Source organism: Saccostrea cucullata, unplaced genomic scaffold (assembly GCF_032062105.1).
Source record: "Saccostrea cucullata isolate Sc308-1 unplaced genomic scaffold, CSIRO_AGI_Scuc_v1 ctg996, whole genome shotgun sequence".
Classification (NCBI taxonomy): Eukaryota; Metazoa; Mollusca; class Bivalvia; order Ostreida; family Ostreidae; genus Saccostrea; species Saccostrea cuccullata.
Window position 1 is genome coordinate 135274 of NW_026926902.1, and position 21268 is coordinate 156541.

The window sequence follows — 21268 nt, forward strand, 5'->3', positions numbered from 1 at the left end:
AAAGTGTTATTGGCAATTTTATGCATTTTAAAACAGTTCATGCACGATATGATAGTTTTTAAAAAGAAATATATCTCAGCTTTGAAACTTCACAATGACTTTTTCCAATGTTTTTGTCAAGGAAATAAATAAATATTCCAGTTTTTGGAATGATCAGGATGTGAGAAAATCCTATATCTATTTACAAAATTTTTGCAAGTATACGAAGCCTGTATAAGATTTGCTATGAAGATCGAATTCTTCCTTGATTCAAAGTAAGACTTAAAATATTTTCTACTTAGATAGCAGTAGTATACGGTGTATAGTACGGGATGATGCTACTTATGGGCGGCGGAAAGGGTAAAAAAGACGTTTATGCAAAACTAACAACTAGTTTTATAAACATAATGAAATACAAACAGTCAACCTTAAAAACAAAATCAAAAGACTCGTTTGCAAAATCAACAGACTCCGATGCGAAACCAACGATCACCAATGCAAAACCAACAATTATTCACTGAATTCGCTAGATGGCGTGCAAAAAACATATAATACCTGAATTAACGCTAGATGGTGCGCAAGTTTTTCTACGTCATCATTATTTTTGTACTTTCAGGAATGTAAGTGGATCAGGGCAACAATTATAGAGTGAAGGTCAAAAGGCTGAAAAGTAGCACATAAAGGAAATTCGCATGCCTCCCTTTCAATGATAAAAATGAAACCATGCTCACATGTTTGTGAAACATTCTGGGTATAGAATAAAAGTTTAATGTCAAAAGTTTACAATGATATGCATCAAGGTGCATTTCAAGCATAAATTATGCATAGAAATTTGTGTTGAATTGAGAGGTCATTTGGTTTGTTTAAACATTTTAAGCCAAGCGAGAGCTATTCGGAGGTCATGACGTCAGAAGTTTATTAATAACCAGGGATTTCCACATTGAACACCGGATAATACCCCGGTAGCATCATGTCGGACTTTTAAAATTCAAACATATTAGAGGCATCAAGACAAACGACTGTAAATATATTACAAGAAAGCAGTAGCAGATATTGTTTTTTTTCCAAGAGAAATTTTTTGAAAGAGAAAAATCCCCTTACTATGGTGGCATATTTCTTTATTTTTCTATCAAAATATGTCGACATGCAAGATAGATATGTTGACATGCAACAAAGCTATGTCAACATGCAACATAAATATGTTGACATGCAAGAAAATTGCAATAAAAAAAATTATAAAAAAGATCTTCAAAAATCTCAGATATTGCCCACATGTGACATCCAACATGCTAAATGCTACTTATTTATGTTAACATGCACGATAAATATGTTGGCATGCAACTTAGATATGTGAACATGCAACTTATTTATGTTGACATGCAACTTATTTATGTCGACATGCAACTTATATATGTTAACATGCAACTTATTTATGTTGACATGCAACTTATTTATGTCGACATGCAACTTTGTTATGTTGACATAACATTTATGCCCATATTTTGAATTGTATTGAGGTGTATTTACATAATTGAAGGCAACTTCTTTTGTTCAATAGATTTTATTGCTTTAACTTTTATCGACTGAAATATTATACTAATTTTCAAATATCGATCTAAACAAAATATTCATTCATGTCAATATAGTATTGTCGATTTGAAGAAATAGATATGAAGTTATATCCATATAGATATATGAATATTTTCGAGAAGAAGTCAGAAAAAGGTGTTTTTGAATTAACTTGGCGGGGGCGGGAATTATAATGAATCTTCACTTCACTTGGGAAGCTTATGTACCATGTATCTGCTATCGTGTACGATTATAGGATGAAACGAAATTCAAAAATATTTGAAAAATGGAGATGGAGAGACATCAACAATTAAATTATATGCATTGTCATAGGAAATTATTGTACCCATCATTTTGAAGAGGGAATATGATATATTCTATCATGGTTCACTGCTTATATCTCTTGAGTTCAATGGGGATTGTAAATCGCTAATGAAGCGAAAATATAAAGTACCGGGTAACACTATTATAAAAGTAACACTAATTATATATGTATTTTGTAAATATTTGATGTTTCACTCTGTGATATACATAGGATCTGACTCATGAATGCGAACCTCCACAGTCTTTAAACCACCCAGCCCCCCCCCCCCCCCCCCTCCATAAAAATATAATAACACAAGATCTAACTTCTTATTGCTTTAAATAATATAAAATAATTTGTGATTTCAGCCAATCTGTATAAGCTTAGTCACAAAGTTTAAAGGAGGAAAGTGTAGTGTCAGCCAAAATAAATTTATAACAAGAAAAACACCCAAGGGATTTAATAATCTAACTGCGAGAATTTTCTTAACTTTGGGGACATATCAGTGGATCTCCTCTGCTGTTCTCAGTTTTTTTTTTTTTTGGGGGGGGGTTATAGCTGGATGAGGGGCACAAAGATACTCTTGTCTCCCCCTCTTCAAAAGTGGTGATCGGTGCAATAGCCCACTATGGATCTATAACTTTCAATTTGTCTCCATATCCCCTTTTTAGTATACTTTTTAATTTGATTCAGCCTTTAACCGTACATGCTGACGTGATACATAAGCTTTCACTGAATCTTCTTTATCGCAGATATTCATAAATTAAAATTGATATAACTATATCTTTATTTTATCATATCAACAATATTATATCGATATGATTAAATATCTTGTTTTAATCAATATCTGGAAATCAATATATTATTTCAGTCGATAAAGCTTAATGCAATAAAATCTATTGAACAAAAGAAGTTGCCTTCTATTATGTTAAGAAATCTTAAAACAATTTAAAATATGTACATAAATAAGGAGGTATAACACTTTATATGATGATAAGTCGATAAAATATAAGACAATATACAAAGTTATAAAACAACAAGTGTAGAGCCATTTACGCTTCCGTACATCTAGCATGTTGGATGTCACATGTGGGCGATATTTGAGATTTTTGAAGAATTTTATAATATTTATTTGATTGCAATTTTCTTGCATGTCAACATATTTATCTTGCATGTTGACATAACTATCTTGCATGTCAACATATTTATCTTGCATGTCAACATATTTGATAGAAAAATAATTTGCACACAAGGGGTAGGAATATGCCACCATACCTTACACTCTTAAAAAAAGTTCATATAAAATTATCGCTACTTGTTTAGCGATCTATGTTCACGGATCAAAGGATCTGCGCACGTGAAAAAAAATATGGGCTGGATTGTTTTTATTGGGGTGGAACCCCCCCCCCCCCCCCCGAAAAACAGGATCTGCACCTGTACAGATATGAATTATATAGTACAGAAAAGATAAATGCTCTGAGGAACAGGATAATCAAGGTTGGTACTTTTTACACAAGGGAGATAATATTTTTGAGGGGGGGGGGGGTATCGATATCAATAACTCATTAAGTTTCAGTTAAAGTCTCACAAGATTTTGGTAACTTGTTCATTAAATATGAATTAAAAAGTCTGATATTAAATCTGGAAAACATATTCGAAAGGATAGTTTTAATTTTATTCAAAAGTTTACTATGCGTTTCTTTTTCCTTTCAGTATAGTTGAAACCGTAAAAGAAATTCAGGGGCGGATCCAGCAATTTTCGAAAGGTCAGTGCCCCAGCACTCATGCATAGAATCACAACACGACCACTTGAAGTTCGTAACTACATATATTTTTAAGAGAGGGGGGCTCCAAAAACAGTTGACAAGCAAATAAAAACAAAAACAAAAAAAACCTTTGCACCACACTCTAAAGTCCTTCTTTGAGGGTAGAGGGGGCTTTCTGTAGCTTTTCTCTTCGAACTGCATTATATACTTTCATTTAATGCTTGAATCTGCGTATTTTCCGGAAATAAAAACTGTGGAGGGAGCTTCTAAATCAAAATATTAATCAAAACTACAGCAAAAGATTATTCTCAGAAAAAAAGAATCCCCTCCATCTGCATATTTTTTTGGATGTTACTTGTGAGTGGTCGGAACTCTTAGCCGGGGTTGGGAAGGTAAACGGAGGAAGGTACGCGAAAATCTACAGATCTACAGAGCAGAGCGGACAAATATTTTCCATTATTTCAAAATATTAGACTTCTTCTATATTGCAGAATTTTTTCTCTCTATGTACAAAATTAAAAGGTGGTTCCAACCACCGGAACCTTCCCCCTCTGGATCCGCCATAGTCGAAAAAATCTGACGTTTTCCTGGCTTTTTTACGATTTTTATATTTTACATGCCAGGAATGGCATGTAAAATATAAAAATCGTAAAAACAGGAAAACGTCAGATTTTTCGGACTAGATCCGCCAATGAAATTTACACTGTAGGGCTACAAGGATAGACTTAATTGTACTCATGTACAAGGTGTGGTGGCATCTTTGCCATGGTATGCGCAGTAGACCTTGTCCCTTGTGCATTTTGCTTAATTTCTCCGAGTCCGAAAACAGAATCCCCAAACCTGGAGTAATCGCTGTCCTACATTCCTTTACCCTATTTTTAAGCCAAAAAATAAAAAAAAAGATATGGATACACACATCTTGCCTTAATTTCTTTTCTTTATAAATATCTTAAAGTACTCAAGTCATTCCCTAAAATATACACAGGGTCAATCTAATAGATAAAAATGGGTATATAATGTACTATATACCGGTAGTTTATGATCCCTTATTAGTACAAATAATTTCGATACCGATAATATATTCTATAATACATTCCGAGGTTTACCAATTGGATCCTGATATATAATTTCGCGTGATTTACGTTCCTACGAAAGTACAAAAATAATGATTACGTAGAAAAACTTGCGCGCCATCTAGCGTTAATTCAGGTAATATATATATGTTTTTTGCGCGCCATCTAGCGACAATTCAGTGAATAATCGTTGGTTTTGCATTGGTGATCGTTGGTTTCGCATCGGAGTCTGTTGATTTTGCAAACGAGTCTGTTGATTTTGTTTTTAAGGTTGTCTGTTTTGTATTTCATGATGTTTATAAAATTAGTTGTTAGTTTTGCATAAACGTCTTTTTCACCCTTTCCGCCGCCCATAGCTACTAGTGCTTGGGACAGCTACACACCAAATCTAAGTCCTATCTAAATGTATGAATAACTTATGTTCCTAGACTTGTACCGTATTTGCATCTTTAGGAACTGCTCGGGTTCAGGGCCACATTTAATGAATCTTTGTAAGGAAGAGTGACCCCCGTATAATATTTACCAGGGGGTCAATATTCTAAGTAGGGTCATTTTTCGATCGTAGAAAAACACTCCTGAACAGTTATTCCACGACTCCACACACGTTGAAAAATGACCTCCAAAGAAATTTGACCCCCTACTTTTTATACAATAAAACCTAATTTCTGTATTTCTTGATTTATTTTGATACTTTCAAATGTAAGGATCGAGGGTGGAACTTTTTATGTACTTTAGTCCTTTTCAACATATATTTGGTTGCATATCTTAATGGTAGAATCACAATCAAAGTATCTGGTATGGATTTTTTGGATTGTGGAATCCAAATGAATATTTCAATTTTATTCATAGAGGAGCATAAATTGGTGGTTATGTTTTTGGGGTTTTTTTTATCAATCAGAGGTTTTGTTTCTAAAATGACATATGTTTATATATTTTTCTACGTAAAATATTGACCAGTGGGTCAAATTTCTTTGTAGAAAAATGACCCACGGTCAATATTCTACGGAGTCACTTTTCGTCGTTACACCGATTTGAAACTGACGACAATAAGTCAAACTTCAAATTGATTCATTAACTTTATGCCCTCACGACACAGAAAATAAATTAATAAGACACTCTAGACCGTTCTTGCCTGTGTTACAGATAAAATTTCCTATTTGCAGACAAAATAGTCCCTGTAATCTAAGAAATCTACGTGCAGCTATTGTATGAATTGAACTTAAATAGAATGATCATTAACCAATACAGACTGTCTTATCAATAATCAATACACTTACTTATTAGATAACTCAATTCCTAAAAACAGTCTTTATTTTCTATTTAATTCATTTTTTTTAAAATCCAGTTTAATTTGTCCAAATATGACTTTCACTTTATTAAATTTTAAAAATTACCCTGTCAATTATCAGGATGTATAACTGTATTTACTACTGCATTATTTTCATCAGAATTGTCCCACATAAAATAACATTCTTTAGTTTTTTTAAGCTTATGAGAAAATATGTGAGTTACGCACGTTAAGACACTTAGGTGGCTTAGGCAAAAATGGCATCCTTGTATGGCAATATTCTCTTGGGCAGATTTGAATGCAACTTGTTACGTCAAACACCATTTAGGCTCCTGGGCTGGTTGCGTATCATTGACTACATAGAGATGAAATGGATGGAATGTCGCGAGAGCCTCGAGACACTCATTTCGTTTGCCAGTACCTTCCATCAGTCTAACAAATTTACGGTAGACGTACATATTTCAATTTCTCCAAACATATTCCTAATTCTACCTTGACTGATGGTGAAATCAAGTTCAGTCTTCACATGAAACCCACACATCCCCATCTGTATCTAATGCCGTATCTGTTATCCCTCACACATATTTAAGGATGTGCCTAAGGGTATAACCACCAGAATTCGGTATCTGTTCATTCCCTGCCTTATAGCAGGAACAAAGCGGTTTCCCCAAGTCCCACTTATGCAAGAGAGGCTACAATGCCAACACTGTACACACTGCCATTGATGAGATGGCGTGACATGAGAGGCATAACCTATTTCTCTACAGGGAGAAGAAAACAGCGGCAGGGTCCCTCTGGTAACTACATACCACCCAGTCCTTAAGAACCTCGGCGGAATCCTTAAAAAGATCCTGCCAGTTCTTCACTCAAATGAACGAATGGCAGAGGTCTTTAAGTAACTTCCATTGGCTGCATACAGACGCCCAAGGAACCTAAAGGACTTGGTAGTGAGAACCAGACTGGGCAATCCATAACCTAACACGGGCTTTAAAACTTGCTCTGACAGGAGATGTCTTCCCTGTATCATGTTGTAAATTTTGAATTTACTAGGGGAGGTAAATGCAAAATTTACCTCCCCCTAGTAAATTCAAAATTTACAATATGATACCTGTAAGCACAGCTCTGCACAAACTCGGTAGGAAAATAATAATAATAGTGAAAAAGAAACAAAGAATTGGAAGGTCTTCCGCTGGAGACGAAAGACCTCAAAAATTGTCCATGAGGCACTTCTAAGCTTCAGTAATATGCAATTCATAAATCAATGTTTTTATGTGTGAAACTTCATGAAGAATCTTAAACCATCTCATTTCTCATAAAAATTTAAAATTTATTTCCTCACCTCCCATGTATTTGATGAACATGTAGAATTCATCTCCAATGTAGACGCTGCTGATGTCGGGAGCAGAAAGATCATTGACTGCTTTAAAACGCATCTCAACAGGAGAGACTTCTTTGTAGTTGTCTGGAAGCTGATTGTAAACCCTGAAGTACATTCATGCTTTTCTTACTGGCTACTTAAAATATATCACCAGATTGAAATATTAGGTTCTACTGAAGCATTTAAGGCATATAAACATCTATTACATTGCTGAATCATCGTAAAAGAATAACTTCTATCCATAAGATACGAATACATGTAACGGTTAACAATCAAAGAGGAAATTCAAAATTATCTCTTCAATAGCAGTGAGTTATCGTTCATAAAAGCGAACCCTAGCGGCACTTGAAAGGCCTACATTTCGGTGTAACTCATGTTGCTTGTCACGAGGAGTGGGGTGCCCTTAAATATTACGACGAAACTTTCTTTTTCGTTTCTAAAGAAATGGGCGTGTCATTATGTTATAATAGACGTTCAAAACATGACTCAGAACGTTTCATCCAGATGGAAAATTTTACCACTTCAATGCACTTCACTGTAATTTTATATTTTTAAGAAGACAAGGTTGTATGGTATGTATTATCTACATATGCTATGTAGTTCTTGTTAAGAAAAACCCTTAGCGATGTTTGACGACAACCCATTCAAGATGTAAAAAAGCAGTTTAAAATACTTTAAACAGGTCGGAGAGAATACTCGAAATCGGATATTATCCGTGAAATCGCGTATAATACTCGATATTAGGGTATCGTTGAATCCGCGAAATCGGGTATAGGACGTGTAATCACTTAATAAAACTTAAACACTGGGATGGCGCATGTTGCCGAGTTAACTTTCATCTAGATACACATGTTTTCTATAGGTATCACTAGCCAAGTAAGAATTTGGGCGTCAAGATTAATGCGCTCAGGACAACAAATACCCGTGGAGCTCAGTACATTTCATGATCTGCACACAAAAAGGCGTTCGATTTGCTTTATATTTTTCCTGATGTTGAAATTATATGCATCTTCCTAATGTTCATTCCCAACACAACAGAATTGTAAAGTATCAGAATTCAGGAATTTATAATAATTCCACATCAACACGACAAACATGAACAATTTGTAAATAAATCCAATTATACGGAAACGCATTTCACACACCAGATATGATGCCTTGTATAAACAAGGGATTGTTTATCGTATCTAATTATGCGTCATTATTTATAATTACTTTCACATTCATCTTGTGCATAAAATCAAATTTATTTATGAATGTATAAATAATGTAATGATAAAAATGTCTAAAATTTCGGCTAAAAGAACCCTCTTTCTCTTTTTTTTTGAAAAATCTTTTCTTTTTTATTTATCATTCAAATTAAACATATTTGCAGAATATGTCTTTAACATTTTAGCAGAGACAGTGATAGTTTCAGGAATACAGCTCATGAGAGAACATAACTGTTGATCGTTTAATTTCGCTTTCATCAATATTTTACCATTTCACAGAGGGGGGGGGGGGGGCTATAGGCTTCTTGACCACCTCTGACAAAACAACCTCGACTGTGTTCTACATGTGTCCAAGAGACCTCTCTTTGAATGTCACGGTCGGTTAAACTCATCATCAAATAAAAATCATATACATTGTAGGTAAACAAAAAGCAACCTGTTATTTTCTAACACAATATAAGACTACAAGTAACTAGAATTCATGTTTATTTTTTTAACACATATTTTTTATTATAGATGAGATTTAGGAAAAGTTATTGCCATGAGTAATACGTATCATAGATAAAATAAATTAAAGAAAACTGACATATTGTCTAGAACCAATCAGATAGTGCGTTGTATTAGCATATTATAATGAGGTATAAGTTAGCGATATAAAAAAAAATGTGGAAGGTAAAGAGGTAAAATTTACCCTGTCTATCAAACAGTATGATAAAGAAAGGAAGAGGCTACGATTTTTATGAAGTTTTAATGTCCGATGAGGAATTATATTCCCAAAGAGTAAGACAAGAGTTTCCAAGGCAATTGAACACTCCATTATTTCAGTTTGTTCATTAACATGTTCATAAACGTAAAAACTATAAGAAATGTGAAAACTTGACTATGTAATTCATATTTCAATATGACTGTACCTCGATCTACATTGAGAAATTTAATGTATTATAAGCTCATGAAAAGATGTACACATTTGGCTTTTATTTATACCCCCCCCCCCCCCAAAAAAAAAAACAAGAAAATCCTGTGACTTCTCGCTCTCAATTTTCACACAAAATGCATAAAATAAAGGTAAAATAGCATATCTTGTATCGATTAAAATGCAACCAAAAAATTTACGGTGTCTTTGAATAAAAATTTCATGCTAAATTGACATAAAAAAAGGTACTCACCTTCAATTAGCTATTTTCAAACTGTATTCCCGTGGGTATTTATTTAATCTTATTTTATTTTCTTCTTTATAATAACGTTGGTATTCTATTATGGCAGAGATATACAATTATGACTCGCTTATACTGTACTCTCTAACTGTTAGGAATAATTTATATTTCACGTGAAAGGGACGCCATACATTTTTCAGTAAAAATACATAACACGGCGTTAGTCGTTTAATTTCTTTAAAATTTCACGTTTTGTGAATAGTGCACAAATTAGAAAATAAAGTATATGGAATACTTTAATGGGATATAAAGACAAACGAAGTGTAGTTATTTGTTTTTAGAAATTATATTGAAAAATAATAACGCCATTGTGTCCTCTTTGTTACCCCAGCAGTGTTTGTCGTGTGATTTTAAACTTATTTGACAACCGTATGAATTAGGTTTAATAAAAATAAACCCACAAGATACTGAAGTACAAGTAACTGTTACTGGCATAATGCGCCGTTGCTTTATTCTTTAGTTTTTATAGAAAGTTGGACGGAATTCCCGATTTCGCGGATTCAACGATACCCTAATATCGAGTATTATACGCGATTTCACGGATAATACCCGATTTCGAGTATTCTCTCCGACCTGTTAAATACTAAAATATTTTTGCGCATAATGCACTCCATACTGAAGACCCGTAGTCGCTAGTTTGTAAATGTTCACCCAACCGAAAATGTCCAATACACCCAGTTTTTACTACATACGCTTTCACCATCAACTTAAGCTTTTGAATCATGTTAAATTGTTGTTATTGCATCTCATTTCAGTGCAAGAAATTATTGAAAAAAGTTTGAAAAAAAAATCGTAAAGAAAGAAACAACAAGAAAAAATAATTGCCTTCCTTGAAACACATGTGCCACCGTTTTACTAATACCCTGGTTTGGAATGTCTTTGCAGGTGATAACAAATTGATGTCCAGTGTGTCCCCCAACAACATCATGGGCAACGGTAGGGTGTGGAGTTAAAGGGATCTGATAAACACCATCCAACATATTGTCGTAAACACTAATTGTGGCATTTTCTTTACCATTCTGAAAAAAGAGTCAAAGCACATATTCGTTTTAAATCTTCTATAATGATCAATTTTATGCAGAAAGTATGTGAACTCTTAAATCTATATTCTTATATATTCACTCCTTGAAAGGCACCATTGATACAAAGCACTTTGAAAAATTACGCACTTTGAAAAATTTTTCAAAGTGCGATAAATTTGGGACCAATTCAACGCATTTTGAAAAAAATAAAATTTCTTTTCAAAGTGCGTTAATATCGACCATATTAACGCACTTTGAAAAAAAAGTGTATCTATAGTCGATATTCTTGCAAATCTTAGGTACGATAAATTATTGAACCTGTTGGATAACTTTTCGGTGATAAGGTCATTTCAGGATGTGAAAGTGAGCGATTTTGATTTTTGCCTTTGAAAGTTCTTTCTCTCTTAAATGTGTTATACCGGTAATTCTACTTAATTTTTCCCAGTTTGCATGAATTTTATGTAAACTAAAATTTATCGAAAGTTTTCGACGTCGTACTAGTTATGCAAATACATATTATGGTGTAGCATAGGCATCGGGTACCGGTCGGAGTGCTTAGGCGCACGATTGAACGTTCAATTTGCTGCCCACGTCTATGTAAAAAAAGAGTTGGGATGAAAGACTTCTACTCGTCTTCTCCTTGTTCTCAATGGGATTAAATCAATTCGTGTAAATTAAAAAAAAAGTTTTTTTTAAGATATAATAATTACAAATTAATTCTCTTAATTACTAAAATCTAAATCTAATTTTTTTTGTTTAATACATAATTTTTTCAAAGTGCGTTAAATTTCCCCATGATATGTAGCAACGCAGTTTGAAAAAATTACGCACTTCGAAAAAAATTTTCAAAGTGCGTTAAAATTGGGCAAATTCAACGCACTTTGAAAAAAAATTTCAAAGTGCGTTAAATTTTGACACACTCGACGCACTTTGACAATTTTTTTCAAAGTGCGTTAAGATTGTACATAAACATTTTTAACCATGGGGACATTTAACGCACTTTGAAAGAAATATGTATAAACAAAATATTCTAGACTTAGATTTTTAGCTCACCTGAGCCGAAGGCTCAAGTGAGCTTTTCTGATCACATTTTGTCCGGCGTCCGTCTGTCCGTCTGTCCGTCTGTCTGTCTGTCTGTCTGTAAACTTTTCACATTTTCGACTTCTTCTCAAGAACCGCTGGGCCAATTTCAACCAAACTTGCCACAAAGTATCCTTGGGTGAAGGGGATTCAAGTTTATACAAATGAAGTGCCACGCCCTCATTCAAGGGGAGATAATTGGGAATTAATGAAAATTTGGTGGTATATTTTAAAAATCTTCTTCCCAAGAACCACTGTGCCAGGAAAGATGAAACTTATGGGGAAACATCCTCAGGTAGTGTAGATTCAAGTTTGTTCAAATCATGACCCCCGGGGGTAGGACGGGGCCAAAATGGCCGACCAAAGTTTTACATAGAAATATATAGGAAAATTCTTTAAAAATCTTCTTCCCAAGAATGACAAAGCCATAATTCATGATATTTATGTGGAAGCATGCTCAGGTAGTGTAGATTCAAGTTTGTTCAAATCATGGCCCCCGGGGGTAGGGCGGGGCCAAAATAGCCGATCAAAGTTTTACAAAGAAATATATAGGAAAATTCTTTAAAAATCTTCTTCTCAAGAATGACAAAGCCAAAATTCATCATATATATATGGAAGCATGCTCAGGTAGTGTAGTTTCAAGTTTGTTCAAATCATGGCCCCCGGGGGTAGGGCGGGGCCAATATGGCCGACCAAAGTTTTACATAGAAATATATAGGAAAATTCTTTAAAAATCTTCTTCTCAAGAATGACAAAGCCATAATTCATCATATTTATATGGAAGCATGTTCAGGTAGTGTAGATTCAAGTTTGTTCAAATCATGACCCCCCGGGGTAGGGCGGGGCCAAAATGGCCGACCAAAGTTTTACATAGAAATATATAGGAAAATTCTTTAAAAATTTTCTTCTAAGAATGACAAAGCCATAATTCATCATATTTATATGGAAGCATGTTCAGGTAGTGTAGATTCAAGTGTGTTCAAATCATGGCCCCCGGGGGTAGGGCGGGGCCAATATGGCCGACCAAAGTTTTACATAGAAATATATAGGAAAATTCTTTAAAAATCTTCTTCTCAAGAATGACAAAGCCATAATTCATCATATTTATATGGAAGCATGTTCAGGTAGTGTAGATTCAAGTTTTTTCAAATCATGACCGCCGGGGGTAGAGCGGGGCCAAAATGGCCGACCAAAGTTTTACATAGAAATATATAGGAAAATTCTTTAAAAATCTTCTTCTCAAGAATGACAAAGCCATAATTCATCATATTTATATGGAAGCATGCTCAGGAAGTGTAGATTCAAGTTTGTTCAAATCATGGCCCCCGGGGTTCGGCGGGGCCAAAATGGCCGACTAAAGTTTTACATAGAAATATAGGAAAATTCTTTAAAAATCTTCTTCTCAAGAATGACAAAGCAATAATTCATCATATTATAATTTATATATGGAAGCATGCTCAAGTATTGTAGATTCAAATTTGTTCAAATCATGACCCCCAGGGGTAGGGCGGGGCCAAAATGGCCGACCAAAGTTTTTAAAGATATATACAGGAAAATTCTTTAAAATTCATTTTCTAAAAAAAAGCAAATCCATGATTGGTCATGGGACTACTTTTGGATTTAAACTTTACAATAAAAAGCCATTTTCTACTATTTCCTACCCTTAGTGCTCAGGTGAGCGATGTGGCCCATGGGCCTCTTGTTAGTTATAGAGATAATAAATTTGCAATAATTATATCGAAAAACTTTTTAATTAAATGTAATCATTTAACCTCAATAAGAACAAGGAGAAGACGAGTAGATGGTCTCTCAGCCAACTTCTTTTTTTTCTTATAGATTGTACACATCCGTCGGTAGCAAATTGAAAGTGGACCCCCAAGGTAAGCCCCAATTTTCAATGCCTATATCATGTATATCTTTGCAAAATGTTTGTGTACCTAGGCCCCCTCACTCACGGTACCGATGCCTATGCTACACCCAAATATATACATGTATTCATATAACCGGCATGACATTGAAAACTTTCAATAAATTAGTTTTACTTTACATAAAATGCATGCAAACTGGAAAAAAATTAAGGTCAGTAAACATTTTTAAAGAGAGAAAGACTTTTCAAAGTATGGAAAACCAAAATCGCCCACTTTCACAATTTAAAATTTAAAGCACCGTGAAAAATTTGTTCAAAGTGCGTTGTAACAATGGTAAAAATGTTGATGTACACTCTTAACGCACTTTGAAAAAATTTTTCAAAGTGCGTTGAGTGTGTCCCAAATTCAACGAACTTTTTTATATAAAAAAAATACTGTGAATCAACAGTGTTAAAAAAATACAATTCGTAATGTACATGTAACAAGTACAATATATATGTTACAGTAAATATGTGAAATCAGGAATTTCATGTATTTCCTAAACCATCCAGTAAATACATGTATTTACTGGCCGTTTTAGGAAATACAAGTAATTACTGAATAACTAGGAAATTCATGTATTTACTGAAAATTTTAGCCAATTTTACACGTTTTTACTGAACTAAGCTGGATGACTATGTATAACCTTTAGAAATATCAGTAGGAAAACAAAATTGATACTAATATGCTTGTTTAAAAGCATTGTCTCTACAAAGCTGACGTTATGCATTACTTTGAACACTCAGTGCATTGTTTTTCTAAAATTCCATTTAAGGACGTTGCTACCCTCTTGTGATGTTATAGGTATTTTACAGAAACTTCAATTCATACCTAGTACAAAAATATATTTTGGAAGAATGTTTTTCATGTGTGGAGCTTTTAACATTAGACTGGTGCTTTAAAACTAGTTTTTAACATAATTTTTATCATAAAATTTTATCAAAAATGTACAATTTTTAAATGGTGATATATACGGTACTTCTGTTTATTCGAGTCTTGCATCTCTAAAATTATTTTAAGTTTGTAACATAGATATGTTTTGCAAGAATCAGTTAAGTCAAACATTTATTTTCTATTTTGAACCATTAAAATTGTGAGGTTGGAAAATTCCTGATAGTAAAGTATCATCTTGAATTACTGACTTTAATTTCGTTACATTACATGTATATGTAATTTACAAGATATTTTTTGTTTTTTGCATTCTTCAAGAGAGAGCAGAAGAATTGTTTTAATTGCAAATGCTCCAGGGTTTTAAATTCACAGTCAAAAATTGCAAAATAGCATTGTATGAATATCTAATAAAGGAAAAAAATGTCAGTAAGCGACTTTAATTAGTTTTTCTAAAATGAATAAAAGTATAAAAATAATTTACTTAAAGTATGCAGTAATAAAGACAACTTCTTTCCAGAAAATGAAAGCAGTGTATCATTATGTTTTTTTGTGTGTTTGTTTTGTTAATATTTACAAATAATGCATTTTTAAATTTATGAATTAATAGAGGTGTATTTCAAATATAATTTCTTCACAAATGTGCTAACTAATATTAACATTAAATATACTATGCATCTGTTTATGTTTTAAATCTCACCAAAGCACAGTCAGTAAATACTTGTAAAAAGTATTGAAAATTTCAGTAAATACGTGTATTTCCCAACTGAAATCAGTAAATACGTGTATTCCCTAAGGAGAATAGGAATTTCGTGTATTTCCTAAAATTCAGGAAATACATGAAATTCCTGATTACACTTATTTATTGTAACATATATATACGGATTCATTTCCAATTGATTGCTATCAGTATTATAAATCAAAATGTAAAGCTGTAAAGCTGTAAGTAATTTGGGTTTAGTAGATAAGTTGTAACGCTAGATACAGTGAAATATCAGTATCTCGAAGTTGAGGGGACCTGGACGCGACTTCGAGATATCCGGGGGTTCGAGATATCTTCCAAAGTCGAATCAATAATTTTCCGGGTTTTTTTTAGCTCTACTGGTCAGAGACCAGAAGAGCTTATGCGATAGTAATGCGTCCGGCGTCCGTCCGTCTGTCTGTCTGTCTGTAAACAATTTTTCAAAATGCTACTCCTCCTACAGTTTTGGTCTGATTTCAATATAACTTGGCACACAAGTAGACTACACTAAGATACATAATTCTGTGTATCAGTTTTTGATTTCGATGAACGGTGTTATCGTGGTTACTAAAACTAGAACTGTCCAAACGGGACAAAATACCCCGCGCTGGGTTTTTTCAGAAGTAAGTTTTTCCATAATAAAGATATGTATCACACATGAATTATGAAATTTTTCTTCCAGTGACCTTGAACTTCCCCAAATGACCTTGGGTCAAGGTCATGACACACCCTTGGGTCATGGGCAATCTTTGAGTGAAATGAGAACCTACCAATTTTATCCATAAGAAAGATATGGACCGGACACAAATTATGAACTTTTTCTTCCAGTGACCTTGAACTTCCCCAAATGAACTTGGGTCAAGGTCTTGACACACCCTTGGGTCATGGGCAATCTTTGAGTGAAATGAGAACCTACCAAGTTTATCCATAAGAAAGATATGGACCGGACACAAATTATGAACTTTTTCTTCCAGTGACCTTGAACTTCCCCAAATGACCTTGGGTCAAGGTCTTGACACACCCTTGGGTCATGGGCAATCTTTGAGTGAAATGAGAACCTACCAAGTTTATCCATAAGAAAGATATGGACCAGACACAAATTATGAACTTTTTCTTCCAGTGACCTTGAACTTCCCCAAATGACCTTGGGTCAAGGTCATGACACACCCTTGGGTTATGGGCAATCTTTGTCTGAAATGAGAACCTACCAAGTTTATCCATAAGAAAGATATGGACTGGACACAAATTATGAACTTTTTCTTCCAGTGACCTTGAACTTCACCGAATGACCTTGGGTCAAGGTCATGACACACCCTTAGGTCATGGGCTTCTTTGTGTGGAGTAGTAGATTCTAATGTCCCTACATAAGAAAGATATGGACCGGACACGTTTGCACAGACAGACAGACAGACGGACAGACGGACAAGGTGATTCCTATATACCCCCCCCCCAAACTTCGTTTGCGGGGGGTATAAATAGAAATTTCTGTGAAATTCTTTCAAAATGTTACTCCTCCTACAGTTTTGGTCTAATTTCAATGTAACTTGGCACACAAGTAGACTACGCTAAGATACATAATTCTGTATATCGGTTTTTGATTTCGATGAACGGTATTGCCGTGGTTACTAAAAATAGGAATTTCTTTGAAATTCTTTCAAAATGCTACTCCTCCTACAGTTTTGGTCTGATTTCAATATAACTTGGCACACAAGTAGACTACACTAAGATATACATGTATGTATAACATGTATAATATGTCTGTACACATATTTCTTTACTTTGTGATAATTAAGAACTGCAGAATCATTATTGGTGGTGGGGACCAATCTTCTTGGATCACCCTTACTAACTTACGAATTATTCCTACACACGTTAATACATGCATGTGGATTAATCTACCGTATAAAACGAATAAACCACAAAGTATGTCCCCACAACAAGGAAAAACAAACATTGATCCTCGGGAATTAAAATGATTTCACAGTACTTTTAATAAATTGAAATACTTAGTACATGTAAGACTAAAAACTGACATACCAAACAAGTGGCGTTTATCAAGTGAACCTTTGTTTTTGGATTCGGTTTGGAGGTACAGTTAGGCGAGCTATCTACTTGAATGGCACTTTTTTCATGCATTCCAAACAATTCCACATCACCGTTCTCCAAACATCCTTAAAAAGAAAGCAATTGTTACCGTTTAATTAGCATTGAAATTATTATTATTCTACAAAGGGAGCAAACTTTTACAAAACAATCCAATCATAATCATGGCAATTGATCCATTTTCTCAACGGCATACATGAGATGATTTTTCTTGACATTGAACCTTACAGATATCACTTTTACTCTCAAAAGAGAACAAAATGCTTTGGATATACAAAGAGCATATGTATCGTATACAAAATTTTACAATTGAAATAGTCAACAGTAGATAAACAAATGAAAATTGCCATGGTAACCATGACACATCGCAACCTTTTGCCTGAATTGATTTAAGGTGTAACACCCCTCTGATAGGAGAGATAACTTTCTGAGGACACTTTTCCATAACATTTAATGAATTGTCTTGTTAGAATTTACCGACTCTATTAATGAAGACCATCTTATTCAAAACTGACGTATACTATTTATGTTTATTTCTAGTTTCTAAATTGTAAATATTTTCATCAATTATTTATAAAAGTTTACCTCACACATTTATACTTATTTCCATGGAACTGTGTAAATTAAGATATTTCCATCTCTTAACGTATGTCTTTTCATTGTTGCAGAAATTGCAGATGAAGAATTGGTTATTTTCATTTATTTCATATTTTGTTTCACTAAAACATATTGTCAAGGATAATAATAAAAAAAAAAACTCGTGTTGATAGATGCATATCATTTTATAAGCACAGAAATTTATTTGATATTCTGATTTAAAAAGCAACGCTTCATTATGTATTCTAATGAGAATTAGATAGGTATCATAGTAAATATTTTTATTTTCATATACAACTCATATTTCTAATTTTATTGTGAAATATATAAAAAAAAATATTGACCTTTCTATTTACAATATCAAGATTTCTTCACATCATGATAAGATATAATATTCATTTCTGAAAAGTAAGCAACGCTTCATACTTCAAACTATTTACCATTTGGATATAATGTTATTGTACAGTTGTTGATAAAAATAAATGTTTGGAATTAAAAAAAAAATGGTGAAATTTGGAGGAGAGGGATATTTCACCTAAACAGTATCAAGGATTCATACCAGAGTTTGGAAAATTCTGAAACTACGTGTGCCACAGCTACTATCATTACAGACAACGGATCTGAAATCTCGATCAAATACTGTTTATTAGATCTGTCATATCCCAGTTACAGAATGCATGTATAGGTATTCCGAATTATTATGAAAATTGAAAAAATAATATTTGTATTTAACTTATAATATATTTAAGAATTTTTGATTTTACCAAAATCAAAAGCTTAAAAACTTATGGTTTTTCAACTTTATACACAACCATTCCACGATAAATTTAAGTCCAGGCTTTTTCATATCATTGACAGCTGCTATTTCAATAAAAAAAGAAACTCGTAAATTAACATACCTTGTCATTGGTCATTTACAAATTTTTTTTAAAACATTCTGATTGTACACACGAGTACTCTGAAACTGATATCAAAAAGACGTTTGAGTTTCTGATTGACAATATCTATGTTGTTTTTGGAGACCAGGTCTTCCAACAATCTATTTGAATTCCCATGAATACCAATTGCGCCCCTTTATTAACAGGCCTATTTTTGTATTCATATGAAGCAGAATTTAAGCAAAAGCTTTATGTTTTATTGCTTTTTTATTGAATGTTCTTTCAGTGTTGGTCCCAAAGGACCTGAAAAAGAATTTAAGAAAAAGCATTGAGGTTCAAACCTTGCCATCAATCACATGTTATAAATTTTTAATCACTCTGTCCGAAAAGGGGTCATTTTTCAACGGGGATCAAATAGTATGCATATATGAAAAATGATCCCTAGGCCCCTTTTCTAAAAAAAATTCTATGATTGAAGTCTTTTATTTTTACTGAATAATTACTGTTTTTATATTTTTTTGCAAATATTGTTAATCTGTAAATTTAGGAGATCAGCATATTGATATGTATTTGTGCGATTACCTTTTGATCTGATCCCCTATCATGCTATGTATATATATTTTCTTATTTCGTCATTTTTAATAAATTGCATATTTCATCTCAAAAATGGTGTTGCTTTTATTTGATCATAACAATACAAACTAAAAAGCTATACTATAAACTTTTTCGGGTTCAAAATTTCACTAGTTGATGAACAAAGTTTTCTCATTTCAACGAACCAATCTTAACATGGAAACCTATGAGGAAGAAGATAGTCTAAACACGATGACTCTTACAGTAAATTCAAATGTCCATAAACGTTCTTAGTAATTTAAAATTCATTTTTGCAACGTTCTATGTATGAAGTCAACTTTTATCTTAATTTGCTAGAGGTGATAAAGCACTGCTTTATCTTACATTAAAGAAAACAAAACTTACTGTAACTGTAGTGTGGATGCTCCCAGTCCGCAAAGGTCAGATATAAATTCTGAAAAATGTCACATTTCTCATTGTTGAATATTATTTTCGACAATATTCATGATATCATGTGCGGTGGGAAGGGCATACATACCTTGCAAAAACTTCTTCGTTAATACATGTAATTTCAATGACAACTGTGACAACTAAAACTAGAGATACTGTGCGCAATGAGCTCACTAAATGATACTCCGCCTCCCATAATGTCCATGTGTTGCTATATATTGTTTTACGGTAGGCCTGATGTGTAAAGAGGAATAACTCGTCCTGTCAAATGTTATCTAGAAGCTTCTATATCTGACGTCATAGGTAAACATATAATGGCAATGGCAATGTTTTGCTATGGGAAACCTTAAATACGTGTCGAATAAAAAAGTAAAATAGGAGGTGCTCAATGGCAATATGTAATAAAGATTCTGTGAAAGTTTCATTAAATTTCACTCAGTAGTATAAGAGGAGTTGCGGAGAAGAGATGGGTACCCCAAAGCGTAAAAGACGGACGGACGGACTACAGACGGACGGAAATACCGATTACTATATACCCTCCCACTTTTCAAGCGGGGGGTGTAAAAATGAAATATTTAAAAATGTAGAATTAATATTGCTCAACGACCTAATACATAACAAATATCGAAAAATGGTAGCAAGTGCCTTATTTAGTAAACGGTAATTTTTGCAAAACAAACGATGCTGAAAACAATACAAACTAGAGGTACTGTGAGCAATGAGCTCACTAAATGATACCTCCCGCCTCCCATGTGAATAAAATGGCAGTGTCCTTGTTTTGCTCTGGAAAATCCAAAATATATGTCAGATCAAAAAGTAAAATAGGAAATGCACAATGGCAATTTGTAATAAAGATTCTGTGAAAGTTTCATCAAATTTCCTTCAGTGATATGAGAGGAGTTGCGGATAAGAGATGGGTACCCCAAAGCGTAACAGACGGACGGACGGACAGACGGACGGAATTAACGATTACTATATACCCTCCCGCTTTTCAAACTGTTCTTCACCAAAAAGTCAAATTGACAAACAAGCATATAATCTTAAACCTGAACACAACTCGTAATAAATAGGCATACACCATTTTCGATATAATATTCGTTATATATGTACATGGCTGCTTTATTGTCAAGGGTATCGGCATGGGATGGCTGCAAGTTTTCGTGCTGGTTATCTTGCATTTTCTTTGTTTACATTTTATTATGTACAGCTACGTATATTTGTGCGCGTTTGTATACTGCACTGTTGT

General features: G+C 33.6%; 1 protein-coding gene across 1 annotated transcript in view; it reads right to left on the reverse strand.

Moving 5' to 3' along the window:
- The window catches only part of LOC134272853 (uncharacterized), a 60156-nt gene extending 40163 nt beyond the window's left edge, over window positions 1–19993 (reverse strand). The window contains exons 1-4 of the mRNA XM_062755020.1: window positions 19978–19993; window positions 17459–17592; window positions 10608–10801; window positions 7319–7461 (exon numbers count right to left, since the gene is read on the reverse strand). Of these exons, the coding sequence (XP_062611004.1) occupies window positions 7319–7461; window positions 10608–10801; window positions 17459–17557 (436 nt within the window). The 5' untranslated portion in view covers window positions 17558–17592; window positions 19978–19993. The remainder of the gene's footprint in view (window positions 1–7318; window positions 7462–10607; window positions 10802–17458; window positions 17593–19977) is intronic.
- Window positions 19994–21268: the final 1275 nt, after the last annotated feature.